At 37.9% G+C, this 14,072-nt stretch overlaps 2 protein-coding genes across 3 annotated transcripts; both read left to right on the top strand.

Moving 5' to 3' along the window:
- Positions 1-3,337: 3,337 nt before the first annotated feature.
- Positions 3,338-3,787, top strand: LOC130998361 (uncharacterized). Its single transcript, XM_057923783.1, has one exon. It carries the CDS (start codon positions 3,338-3,340, stop codon positions 3,785-3,787), a length of 450 nt encoding a protein of 149 aa, XP_057779766.1.
- A 2,736-nt stretch (positions 3,788-6,523) lies between these two features.
- Positions 6,524-13,475, top strand: LOC130997819 (uncharacterized). Of its 2 annotated transcripts, none has more exons than XM_057923257.1 (13): positions 6,524-7,186; positions 7,307-7,379; positions 7,464-7,556; positions 7,649-7,693; positions 8,386-8,466; positions 8,681-8,777; positions 8,871-8,926; positions 10,134-10,244; positions 10,417-10,550; positions 10,644-10,683; positions 11,596-11,658; positions 11,738-11,931; positions 12,822-13,475. In XM_057923257.1, the coding sequence occupies exons 1-13, from the start codon at positions 6,690-6,692 to the stop codon at positions 13,291-13,293; spliced, it is 1,956 nt and encodes a 651-aa protein (XP_057779240.1). In that variant the 5' UTR covers positions 6,524-6,689; the 3' UTR covers positions 13,294-13,475. The 2 variants fall into 2 exon arrangements, with proteins under 2 accessions (XP_057779240.1, XP_057779241.1); XM_057923258.1 differs by having other exon boundaries at positions 6,525-7,186; positions 7,467-7,556.
- Positions 13,476-14,072: the final 597 nt, after the last annotated feature.

Here is a 14,072-nt window from a genome sequence, read left to right as displayed (position 1 = left end):
TAATTCGAAAATATCAACGAATCGAATACCGAATCGAATTTAATATTCGAAATCGAATCGAATCACGAATCGAATATTACTATCGTTTTACGAATACGAATCGAATATGTTGATATTCGCTTCGATTACAACCCTACGCCCAATCTCTTAGTTGTCGACTGCCCACCGCTTACATGCAGCAACGCCACAAGCTTCTTCACCGCCCCGCACAACAGCATCTCCTCCAACACCTTAACCTTATAGGCTTATCTTATGATATTAATTGTGTATATATATTTATCTATATAATATATATTTAAATTTTATTTATTTATTTTTGAATAATTATTAAAACTCTAGATAATAATTATGATTTTATTTTTGGTTAATTTAATATTTGTAAATTTATTTTAAAAGAGAAAAAAGAATGAATCCGGGTCAGGACTTGAGACCCTGTGAATCTAATGGATCTGGACATGAATCTCATTTTTTGGACCTAATGGATTCGGACCGGATCCTGACCTAAGTAAAAAAATACGGATATGGATTTGGACCAAGCAGGATTCGATCCAGGTCCACATATGGAGTCGGTGATGCTGCTGCATGTCGGCGGTAAGCAGTCAACGATCAAGAGATTGAGCGCGTGCGAGTTGACAAAGTGTAAGTTGGAGCCGATGAGTACCGGGGGCGGTTAAGTTGATGCCGGAGGTGGGTTTGCTAAAATTAAAAAAAAAATAATAAAAAAATTAAGGTGCAGATCCACCCCTGAAGTAGAGGGTGCAATTAAACCCAAACGTTAACAGACACTTAACGGCGTTAGGTCAGAGGGGGGAATTTGCACTCTTTTCTCGGAGTTCAGGGGTTTAGTTGCACACACAGTGAGTAAAAGGGGTTATACGCTATAGGGGCTACTACTTCGGGGGTCAATCTTTAAAGAAAAATTGAAAAGACTGAAGGAGGACCTCAAGTCATGGAACAAATCACATTTTGGTATGATCGAGGAAAATATTTCGTGTTTAAAAGCTGAAATCTCCAAGTGGGATGCAATCGACGACGCTTTGGGGCTTGAGGACATCGAAATCTCGAAAAGAAACGAATCAGTGGCCAACTTGCTGATCCAATTGAAGAATAGAGACACTCTGCTCTCTCAAAAAGCCAGAGTCAGATGGCTGAAGGACGGGGATATTAATAGTGGATTCTTCCATAAAGCAATTAGGGGCAGAAGGCTTAGAAATGGATTCTCGGGTCTCTTTGTCAACGATAGCTGGGTGGATAAGCCCTTTGAAGTTAAAAAAGCTGTGAGAGCCCATTTCGCAGCTCAGTTTGGACAAAGTTCTAGCCTCCGACCCTCTCTCCCAGCTGATTTTATCCAGAAAAAAATCCCGGCGGAATCGAGGGAGTGGCTCGACTCACATTTTTCTGAAGCAGAGATCAAAGCGGCGGTTTGGGAATGTGACAGCAATAAAAGTCCTGGCCCTGATGGTTTTAATTTTCATTTTTTGAAAAGTTGCTGGAACATCATTGAAGACGATCTTAGTGAGGTGTTCAAAGAGTTTCACAAAAACGGAAAGCTCGCCCGAGGTTGCAACCCTTCGTTCATCGTGCTTATCCCAAAGAAAGCGTCGGCAGCCGAGTTGAAAGACTATCGACCAATTTCCCTCATCAATTGCCTCTACAAAGTTATTGCTAAAGTCTTGGCTTCTAGGCTGAAACAGGTGATGCACCTTTTGATCTCAGAATGTCAAAGTGCCTTCGTGGAAGGGAGGTTCATTCTTGACGGAGTGGTGGCGCTTAATGAGGTCATTGAAGATGCGAAAAAGAGAAAGAAAGGCATCACCCTCTTAAAGGTGGACTTTGCTAAGGCGTATGATACAGTTGACTGGTCTTTTCTTGACTCTATGCTTGATAAAATGAACTTTAGCCCCAAGTGGAGAAGATGGATTTCAGGGTGTATCGGCTCAGCTTCGGCCAATGTGTTGGTGAACGGAAGCCCCTCGGGAGAGTTTAAGCTTGAGAGGGGCCTGAGGCAAGGTGATCCACTCTCACCATTCCTTTTCCTTATTGTTGCGGAAGGTTTGAATCTGCTTATTGAAAGAGCTAAGTCCAAAGGCCTACTGGAACCAGCCAAGGTGGGTATCAATGGTTTCAACATCTCACATCTGCAATACGCAGATGACACGATGCTTGTGGCGTCTGCTAAAAAAGAGAATGCTTGGACTTTCAAAAGCATTCTCAAGCTTTTTGAATTGTTATCGGGACTTAAGGTTAATTTTGACAAAAGCTGTTTTTTCGGGGTGGGAATTGACAAGGAAATTGTTGAAGAAACAGCGGCGCAACTAAACTGCAATGTCGGGGTGCTGCCCACCAATTACCTTGGAGTTCCGATTGGGTCTCGCTTCTCTCGCGCAGCGGACTGGACTTCGGTGGTGGATAAGATTAAGAGGAAGATTGAGAAATGGAAAATTCGTAAGTTTTCTTTCGCAGGTAGGGTCACCTTAGTGAGATCTGTGCTGTCATCTATTTCGATTTTTCTTTTATCCTTTTCTCTCCTCCCAAAGAAAACCTTGGCCGAGATCAGATCGCTCTTATGCAAGTTCATTTGGGGCGGAAGAGTCGAGGAGGCTAGGAAGATCCATTGGGTCAAGTGGGAGACGCTTTGTGCAGATTTTGAAGAAGGGGGGCTAGGCCTTAAAGATCTGGATTGCTTCAACAAAGCTCTTATGAGTAAGTGGATTTGGCGATTTTTAACTGAGAAAGAATCCTTTTGGGCGAAAGTGGTCAGGAATTGCAAGGGAGAACTTGAATGGGAAGAAGAAGGTTTTCGAATTAAAGGGAACAGGAGAAAGAGACCGAGCTGGTGGAATAGGGTGCTGGAGTTGAGCAGAGGGGCGAGGGGGACTTGGTTTAGAGAAAATCTGGAAAACCAACTTGGGGACGGAGAGTCGATCTCTTTTTGGCACAATAACTGGGCTGGGGAAAAGGGGTTGAAGCACCTCTTCCCAAGACTTTTTCGCCTGAGCAACAATAAAGAAGGGTCTATTAGAAGCATGGGGGACTGGATTGACGGGGAGTGGGTCTGGTCTTTGAACTGGACCAGAGGCTTGCGAGCGAGAGACGAAGAACAGGTGACTTCCCTCAAAGCGCATCTCAATAACTTCTCCTTGGTGGCAGGGAGAAAGGACGAGTGGAAATGGAAAGCTAGCTCCAATGGCGAGTTCACCGTTAAAACGGCTTACAGAGCTATTCGGACGGCAGGTGCTTCGAATGAGACTTGGAGAAAGAAACCGGAGTTCTCTCTCATCTGGAACACTCCGGCAGCACAAAAAGCAAAAACAACGGCGTGGAGAGTTTTGATGGGATGAATGGCGACAAGCGAAAACCTCCTGAAAAGGAATGTTACATTCCGACCCAAGACATCTCTTGTGTGCTCTGTCAAGAGAAGACCGAAGACTCAAATCACCTTTTCTTCTCCTGTCAAAAAGCAACAGAAGTCTGGTACGATCTCCTTTCGTGGATTGGGAAATCTGCTGCTTTACATTCAAGCGCGAGCAACCACCTGATGGGTTTCTCTAATATTGGACACAAGAAGGATATTCTTTTTCTGACTGGACTTTGGATCTGCACTGTATGGTGCATCTGGAAAAAAAGGAACGATATTCGGTTCAAGCAAGGTAAGTGGAGCAGGGATGGAGTGACAGCCGAGATCAAGTCACATGTTTGGAGTTGGTTGCAGGTGTTCTCCAAGTATGGGAGCTCAGCTGATTTTTCTTTCAGAGATTGGTTCAATGTTGTTCCTCTTGCAAATTGATGTTGGGCTCAGTTCTGTCCGACCCCCCTCTTGTCCTCCTTTTGCCGGCCTCTCAGTGGGCTGTTGTTCACTTTGTTGGGGGTACCCCTGGTACCTTTCCTTTGATTAATGCAATTCCCTTTTCCGATCAAAAAAAAAAACTTCGGGGGTCAATCTGCACATTTTCCTATTCCAATATTATCAGACCCAAAAAAGGCCGGACGAATCATTTCACAAACTCACCAAAATAGACGCAAGAACTGTTGTGCTGTTCGGTAGAAATTTCAATAGAATCGGCGAAACGGTAAGAACTGCTGTATTTTTATATCGATTTTGGTCCACAATCCATCTTTGATTAGTATTTGAGCTTGTCACATGAGATAAATCGATTTTGTGTATTAGGTTTACTTCGAAAATCTAATGAAGCCTCACAAAATTGTGTTCTGGGATGTTGTTTGGAATTGAAATCATCAAATTCCACTGTTGCATATTCTCATTGCTCATGCGACTGTATTCCTTTGGCACTCAATCCAATTCCATCAACTAAATTTCAAAAAATCGCATAAACTCAGTAGGCAGATTTGATGATGAGGCATGATTTAATTTTGATATTTAGACTTTATGTTGATGTTCATGCGCACTAATTCCTTTTTTTTTCCCCGAATTTTTGGAGATGATAAGTTCTGCAAATTTATGCAGTCCCAACAATTCCTGCAATTGAAGCAGTTGTTGATCACACAAAGCTTGATTTTCGAAGCTAGATCAACAAAAGATTATGCTTGGTGAGCATTCATTTATGTTCATAGAAATATATTTTTCCACCATCTTTCCCCGATACATTGACGAGGAATCAATGTTTTTATTCTATATGTTTTTTCTGCTCTAAAATTTGAATATGGATTTTTTCACATGCTCTTATTAATTAGTTAAATATTTATTTGTTTTGTGGAGAGCATACTGATGTTGTTGTAAACATGCTCTTTTTTATATGCTTTTCGGCTCATTTGATTCATTTTAATTGAGCTGCATCGAGACATTATTCACACAGAGCATACTGATATTATTGAAAATATGCTTTTTATATGTTTCTTGATTTATGTTAGTTTTTTTTTCCCGGCCGAGTCCTTAATTTTCGCAGCTTGCAATTGCTATCACTATTGAAAGTATCTAAATTGTATGTTTGCGTTTTAGACACATCTTTGTTTTTGATTGAGCTACCGTGAATGTCATAATTTCAAACTTTTGCCAATGCTTTTTTCACTTGAAAAATGGAAGCTTTCAACTTGTGTATTTTGTAATAATTATTAAATGAATATTTCTCAATTCACATCAACAACAACTCACCAACACCAACTTGCTAATTGTCCATTGTTTTCAATTGCCATTGTATTACAATGCAACAGCTCACGTAATTCAAGATGAAAATGGAAGCAAAAGAAGATGAAATGTGACGAAGAAACAAAAGGGAAGCCTAACACCACATCATATCTCAAAGTGCTCGATGCAAACTCTTTTACCTACATTAACAAAGCTCGAAATCACCAAGCTCCTCGGTAGAGAGTGATGATGAAACACAAGGGAAGAATAACAACACCAAGCTCAAAGTAAAGCAATATCAATCAGAATGACTAGATCATGCTAAATCAAAATTCGACCAAAATATGATTTCTCAAAAAAATGAGTCTTATCTAAATTCAACCAACAAAGACATATTAAAGCAAACAAAGATGTTTCAGCAAAATGCGAAATAAGTCTACTGCATGCGATACTCAATGTCGTATAAAAAAACACCATGAATCCAGAATTCTTGTTCCGTTCTACTTATACTTCTCATTGAGTAAGTACTGAACGCATTCCGTCTTCGCATCAGTCGACAAACTAGTGAACACATCTAGGTGCTCAACTTTTTCAGCTAGCAAATTGGCTATCTCGAATTTCTCTTTTTGGGTCAAATTAGGGATTGAGCAAAGTTGTGCACAGACCTCCTTACTCGCCTTGAGTATATCAAAATCATACCCCATTCTGCCTGCGATTGTGTTAAGTCTTTGGTTCGTGTTGTGACTCACTTCAGCCATCACGTCATACATCCTATCGGCCCCTTGGACATTCATTCTCTTCTTTCTCGGTACACGTTCTTTAGTCTCGGGTTTTTGGCTTTGGCTTACATTGTCATCAACATGTTCGTTCTCATACACATCATCCAGCTGGACATGATAATCACCATTGTCCTCCAGAGGTTGGGTGAGATCGATTTTGTGATACATCTCACGTGCTGCCTCCATTAGATCTTTCGCAACATCTTCTATGGCCCTATCCTTAGAGTAATATGTAGAGGACACGTTGATAAACCCTATTCTACAACCAGAGACGAAGGCGCGAACTGTGAAAGCCGATAACTGCTTCAGCGTTAATAAATACGTGATTTTAAAATGGAGGACAAGCTTGTCAATTTTAAAAAAAAGAGGGCAAAATTGTGTTTTCTGATCGTTTTTTAATCTCCTAAATCCTAATCCATTGTTTTTCATAGAATACCAAATAAGATTCTAGTCTATCTAACTATGCTATCAAATACAAAATAGGAAAAATAATCTACTCCTATCCCGCGAAAGAATCCCAAGCTAATCTATATGGGTTCATCCATTGAAAGACACGAAACAGGGCCTAAGTTTTTTGCTAATTTCAATTATACCATCTAAATTGAATTTATTTACACACATTTTTTTGCAATATGTATATACATATTCATTAAATCAATCAATAATAGCTTTAGAGTGAAAATTTTGCAACCAACATTTTGCTTTAATATATGTACAAGAAAATTTTCCCGCTTAATTATCCCCCACCCTCGATTTCAAGCAGGACACCTCAATTCTCAAACCCTAACTCCAAATCCCCCTAGCTCAGCCCAAATTGTTCGAAGATTATGAGTACATGGGATGCTGACTACTTGGATTATTTGGAGGTGGTGACACGGCGGGCACTCCAACTGCCCACATCCGATCGCAACGACGATGACGATGACGATGATGATGATGATGACGATGACGATGACGATGAGGAGGAGGAGGAGGAGGAGGAGGAGGAGGAGCAGGATGGAGATGATGATGGAATTCCCGGAACGACGTCGGGTAACTTGATGAACGACAATAACGGGAATGAGATCCTTCCCGACACTACTGCATCGTTGCCGCAAGGAGTTGTGGTTGTTGACGATACGGATGACGGCGATGATGTGGCCGAGGCTGAACGTGAATGCAGCAGTCTGAGGAAGGGGGTCAGCGGCGATAAAGGGGCTTCGACGGCGTCGTTAAATGGAGATGATGATGGATTGCTGCGAGAGTTTGATAGGGGTGAAATTGATGGACTCTTTTGCCCCATCTGCCTTGAGGCTTGGACCTCTGGTGGAGACCACCATGTCTGGTAATTGCTCTTTGTTTTTGTTAATTTCTTCAATTATAAAACGAGTTTTCTTGTTTCGCATTTTTTGTTTGTTTGGATAATCTAATTCACCTTGCTGCTCATCTTGTTGAGAGTATGTAGTTGTTTGCCATGCGGTCACATATATGGGTTATCGTGCATCAAGAAATGGTTGAGTCGTCAAGGCTCTCACAAGGTGCTTTTCAGGTTTTGTTTGCATTGTTCAGCAGTGTATATTGTAAATTCTTTGCTGCTTATATTTACTTGAATTTCTGTGTAGCAGTGTCCACAATGTAAAAAGAAATGTCGGATGAAGGACATTAGGCTGATTTACGCAACTCGGCTTGTTGCTATTGATGGAGATCTTCAAAAGGTGTCATTTAGAGAAATTTTTTAAGTGTTAGATTTAGGTTGGTTAATTTGGGTTGTGAGTCTTGTGACCGGTCTTATATTCTATTTCTGCAGAGAGTACAATCATTTGAAGCTAAATGTGCCATCCTTGAGAAAAAGGTGAGAAAAAATGCAGGAAACTGAAGAAATTTGATACTATTTGTTTAATGGGTTTACTGGCCATATGACCCTTATTGATTTACAAACAGTCTTCATAAACCACTTTGCACACTACTTGACACTTGCATTGTGTCAACTTGAAATTGTATGTTTATGACAAAATGGCTCATCAAAAGCAGCAGACCTTTGATTCCTACTTATGTTTTGTTGCTACAAGTTTCTTAGTCTACTATAAGTTAATTTACGTTAAAGAATATTCTGCACAAGTGTTGATCAGTTAAAGGATATTTCTGTCTTTCTTTGACATTGGGCAATATTTTGTTTACTTCATAGTTTATGTTGGACTCATTTAAAATTTTCATTAGATGTATTAATTATGTATATGGTGGTCGAACAGAAAACCCTTTCAACAATCAACTTTGGGCCATGGCTTTTAGAATTTGATTATTTGTTGTCGCTGATGCATTAACCTAACTGATGCCTCCCATGTATTTGATCTTAATTCTTGCTTATCAGTCAAACTACGTATTAGAGCATCTCTCAATAAATGGAACCATATATATTCCATATTGTGCAGACTCATTGTTATGTAAGAGGAGTTCAACTACATGGACTTGGATTTGTTTAGAAAATTGTCATTTTATCCTAATATTAACTATATACTGCTCTTTGTTTGTCCTCAACATTTGTAGAGTGCAGACTGGGGTAAGAAGGAAGTAGAATGGAAGAAGAGAGAAGCTGATTTGCGCAAGCAAGTGCAATATCTCAAAGAGGTGTGTAGATGCAAATGTTATTAGCACTATTTTGTGGTAAATTTGTTGTTTTCACACACTAGGTTCAGTTATGGGATGCTGAAACAAACATTTACCCGGATTGCTTGATAAGCGACCTTTTTTCTTCATTAGCTTTTGTTATCACTTTGTTTCTGTTCAAGTATTACTGACATTTTGCAACTCATTTTGTACTTGTGAAATTCTGGTCTCCTAGAGGACTTGTGACTTAGAGGATCTTTTGGAAGATATGGAACGCAGGGCATCAGGGTCATCTGCATCAAATTTGAATTATCCAGGAGGTTTGACAAGGGGTAAATTTTCATCATATATTTTGGTAGTAAATGTGATTTATCTATCTGTTTTAGGTTCATGTTCCTTATCATCTTTCCATTCTTGACGTGCAGGAGTTGATTCTAGCCCTAGTTTCCACAGTGGAGGATCTCATAAATTTCAAATTCTGGTTTGAATTCTTGATGGTTTTTTATGGTTTTGCAATTTAATCTATTTTTGATTGGGAGAACATGTCAAACTTATGCTTTAAAATGTGATGAACTTTAGTGTCTTTTATGTTTCAAGTAATCAGTTTCACATCTGTGTGCATTGAAGCCATTTACATGTTATGAGCAAATCAGTAAGAAATGTAATGCTTGATGTATATGATCCGAAGGCAAATCACTATAATATCCAAGTCCACAAATGTGTGTTTTTTCTTTTCTAAGATCAACAGTAAGATTTTCCAATTCAGCTTGTAAAATAAGATTAAAAGAAATAAACATTTGTGTGTTAAGAAATAGCAAAAACAGAAAGTACTTTGTGGTTCTATGATCTGTCCATTATATGGATCTGGATGGAAAATGATTCTTTGCTTGTGTTCAATGAAATTCGTTTGGATAAGTAGTTTTGGCATTGCCAGTTCATATTTTTCATTTTTTCCACATCTTAAAGTGAGAATGTTATTGTTTTTTTTAATAATAAAAATCAGTTTCCTTTTCTTTTTTTTTTTCTGTAGTTTTTTTACAAAGAATACTTGATGGAAAAGCAAGTCTTCCACTATATATTGTACCTTTTGAAACTAAGTTAAAACTAGTTTTGTATTCTTAGAAACAATTTTAAATAGTGAAATACATGCGCACACGCACACATACACAAAGACAACCACATGTTCTTGACATTTTACTTGTAGAAAAAGAAGTTGCTCTTGAAAATTGAAACCAGACATAGCATATCATGTATCTCCACCTCTAGCCAAACCTAGTCGCATTTTCCAGGTATACAAATTGACACCAATAAAAGTTGAGTATCAAGAAACTGAATCGTGAGTAATGTTATCCACCTCGCAAAGCCAACTGTATTGGATAACTTGAAATCCGATATGCTATCCAGCTTTATTTTGATGCATAGTTTTGCTCTGTTTTGGTTTGAGTTTGTAATATTTATTAGGAGTACTGAAGTTTGGGTTTATTGGCATGGATGTTGTGATGAATAGCATTCGTGTCTTTTTGTTATCTTCTTTATTAGCTACTCTTCTATGGTTTTTGTAAAGATTTGTTATCTTCTTTATTAGCTACTCTTCTATGGTTTTTGTAAAGATTTAACTTTACCTTTGCAGCCTAGCAGTACTAAATGCATTTATTAATTCTGAAATGAATGTCTGTTATTACTTTCAGAGGAACTTTCAGATACAAGGTGCCCGCCTCTTTGGCATCGATCTTAACAGTAAAATTTTAGTGTTTGCTCGAAGGCTTTCGGGAATGGGGGGAGGCCATGTGCTAACCAAAGTTAAGTTGTTCCATGGGAATGTCTTCTTAAATGTTTTGTCTATTGATTATGCTTTCTTATCAAAACACACTACAGTTATAGGTAGTTTGTGATGCTTTCTTTTTGACTGAATCAATCAGTTTCTTATGCTTGGTAGGTATATCCGTGTAACTTAATTTTGGGTTTTAATAGGTGAGCTTGTGCGACGATGAAAGGGAGGACATTCATCTTGCTGAGAACACCAAAGCTGTTAAGGATCTACAGGTTTCCCCTCATGGTGGACTTGTGCTGTTAGCATCCCTAGGAAAGAAACTATCAGTTCTTAGGTAGTCATTTTCCTCTCTGTGACCATATTTAGCAATTCCTTGAAGTTGTTATCACTGATGATGTTCTTTTTCTGTTTCATATGGATGTTTCAGCACACAAAGCAACAATACTGTTATTACTTATAATCTACCGGTAACTCACTTTCCCTACGAGTCAGATTTAAGACCTGATGATTCATGGATGTCTGATATCAGTTCTTGATTAATTTCTGGTTTAGAAGTGTTGAATGTCTAGCATCTTTTCATTTATTTATTTCTTGTGGTAAAAATAGCTTTCTATTATCAAGACAATACTATCAAATCAGTATTAGTCAATGAGGATGAAATGAGTAAAATTTTAAATCATATAAGGGGGCTTTGCTGGGTAAGCTTGCTATGGGGTGCACTATTTAATTGAAGCCTCAGGATCTGCATTATTGATGCTCCTCCTGAAGAACTCCCTTAGTGTGGGCTCTGGCATTAGTTCAAGTTTGAGCAAGATCACACCCTTTGGTAACATTTGATGGATGGCTTCTGTTGAGAAAACAGTTAACCAATTCCCCATTTGGGCCTTCGATTTAATGAATAAGCAATAGGGAACCAATGAATATAATATTTGTTTCTTACTTTGACAATTGAACTTTTATAGGGGGCGTTTTGTTTAATGGATGGGATAGATAAGATTCATAAGATTAAATAATCAACCCAACTCTGGGGTGATAAATAATACTCCCTCCATCCCATAAGAGTGTGCATGATTGTTGGTGGCACGTGTTTTAATAAATGTTAAGGCGAGTGTGTTATTAGTGGAGGAAGAATCCAATTGAATGAGTTATCCATCACCGACCTAATCAAGCAAACCAAACATTTGATTAAGTTGGATTATTTTATCAATCATGCCTTATAATTCAAACCAAACTCCTCCTTATAGTATACTTTAGGACATGACAACAATTTTTATTACTTGTTTTGTTTAAAGTTTTATAATATTCTCCGTTTTTGTATATTTGCAAATTGAAGTTTGATCCCCCCCCCCCCCCCCCCCCCCCCCCCCCCCTTTTTTCAGGCTGCTGCCTGGTCATGTTGTTGGGATATTTGCAACTCACATTATTTATATGCAGGCTTGCAGGTACTGACTTTCTACATCTGTCTTGAGTTTGTTATTACATTAGTTTGCAATCTAATATGTAATTATAAAATTGATGCAGAATGGCACAGTTTTACAGTTTGACAGACGTCAGACTGCGAGACATGTAGAATCCTCAACTGGTCTGACAGACAAGTTAGTTCATACGTTACATTCTCTTCAATCCAATTCATCTTGCAGTTCTGGTGTCAGAAGTATCCTAACTGCATCCGCACTTGGCATATGCCAATTGAATTTTGGTGCAAGTGAAGAAGGGTATGCTTTACGAGCCTTTACTTTTTATTAGTGATTATGACATAACAAAATGCATTTGGGATAATAAAGAGTTTAATTTGAAGAGTAACAATATGGGTGGTGTAGATTTACACCTTTGATATCTTGAAGTCACTTTTATGTATTAGTATCCTGGGATTTTATAGAGGTCTGTTAAGTTCACGTGGGTTTTTTGTGAAAGATGTTCTTGTTTTCTTTCACACGTAAACTACGTTTAACTAAGGGTTACTGCCCTAAAAGTAATTTTTTTTGTCAATATTGCAAATTATGACATAATATTAGTATATTTTAGCAATTACAATACTGTTTTTTTTTTTTTTTTTGGCATTCAAAATATCAAATATGATGGAAAATAGTATTTTTAGAGATATGTAATAAAGATCTTGTGTCCTATAAACTATGTTGTCGTGGCTAAGCTCTTTTTTATCAAAATGATGTTTTGGCTAAATTTGATGAACACATTGGATCTGTCTTACCGTAAAATTTGCTTGATGTTTTAATTGAGAATAATTAAGAATGAGAAGGGGTTGAGTTACATTTCTGTGTATAGTAAATTTCTATGCTCTACTCATTTGCTTATGCAATATCCTGTAAGAAAGCCACTCAACACTTGCCTTCCATCTGTAATGATACTCTCTCTCTCTCTTAAATGCTTCTGCGGTGTAGGCTGACAGAGTTAAGCCTTATGACTTTATCAGCTTAATCTTGCAATGTGCTATTCTGCAATATAGATACATAATATTTCACTTTAATTCTTCCTTTGCAGCCATCATTTCTTCAACAATGCTATTTTTATCAGGCTATGACCATCTGAAAATGCATAAAACTGTAATTGCTTGTTTGGATTCACTGAACTCTTATCTTCGTTTCAGGCATTATCTAATTCCTGAATCAGATAAGCAAGGAGTTTGTATATCTCTTGCTTGTTCTGAATCCAATGATTATATCACGGCCTCATATCGTCCCAAACTTGAGGTAGCTCGCGACATGGCAATGCTTACTGCAGCGAGCAGCCAAGCAGTGATGGGAAGTCATGTCTTTTACACAAAAGTAGGTGCAACATACCAAAAGGTGGGAGCAACCTGTGCCAATGTGAATGATATTAGAGTGCCGATTAGATCTGCAATCATCGATGGGGTTTACCAAAATCCTGCTTTTGCTTCCGGGGACGAATCTACGTCCGAACTCATATTTCAAGAGTTACCATCTCTAATGGTTTTGGAGCGTCTTAAATATCAAAATCGCCTAATTTATGATGTCAAGTATAGCCGACTATTAAGTTCTGGACTAGTTGGGTGTTTAAGTGAGGACTCCTTTGGCCTATATACTGCCAACCTCATCTAGTCAAACTGGATTAGTATTCGCTACTACTAACTTTTTGTAAATTTTTATGTATTTTTAATCTAACTCAGGTTTCATGTGCACGAATTTTCTTTTAAGATAGATATCCTTGTAAATATTGGAGGATTTAATTATTTTTTGTAAGAGAATTGGAAAATTTAATTGGGATAGGTTTTTCCGTTGAACTACGATTCTGCTGGTTTTTGATATTTGGATAGGTTTCAATTGAATTCCCTCGTTTGTTTTTGCTTCTTGTTTTCTTGATCTTTATGTTTGATACTAGTTTTCTCTTCTTTTTTTCCTTCCTTTGCATCAGTTTCCATTAAGGCTCAACACAGCCACACAATATGAAGATGCCACCGAGGTTAATTAATTACCCTTGAAATCTACCAGCAAGCCTTATCTGATCTATATCTTGTTTATTGGCTTTATCTGAGAGGAGGTGCAATAGTAAGAATTCAAATGCCAGAGGAATGAGACACCTTTTTTGGGGGCTATAGATTAAAGGATAAAATTGTAATTTATTATTATTATTATTATTATTATTATTATTATTATTATTATTATTATTATTATTATTATTATTATATAAGGGATTACAAAGAGTAAAATGAGGGCTATGAATAGAATCTCCTTGGTTTAATCATTTATCTAAATTATTCCATCACAAATTTAACAACTTGAAGAGAAGCTCGCCAAAGGATTTACTTTGTTCAACAAAGTTATTGACTCATATCTCCTTTGGACCAACACGCTTCTCTATTCACACTCGACAGCAAAAC

Source organism: Salvia miltiorrhiza, chromosome 8, assembly GCF_028751815.1.
Source record: "Salvia miltiorrhiza cultivar Shanhuang (shh) chromosome 8, IMPLAD_Smil_shh, whole genome shotgun sequence".
In the NCBI taxonomy this organism is placed as follows: Eukaryota; Viridiplantae; Streptophyta; class Magnoliopsida; order Lamiales; family Lamiaceae; genus Salvia; species Salvia miltiorrhiza.
The sequence above is the reverse complement of the archived record's forward strand: the minus strand, read 5'-3'. Positions and strand labels throughout refer to the sequence as shown.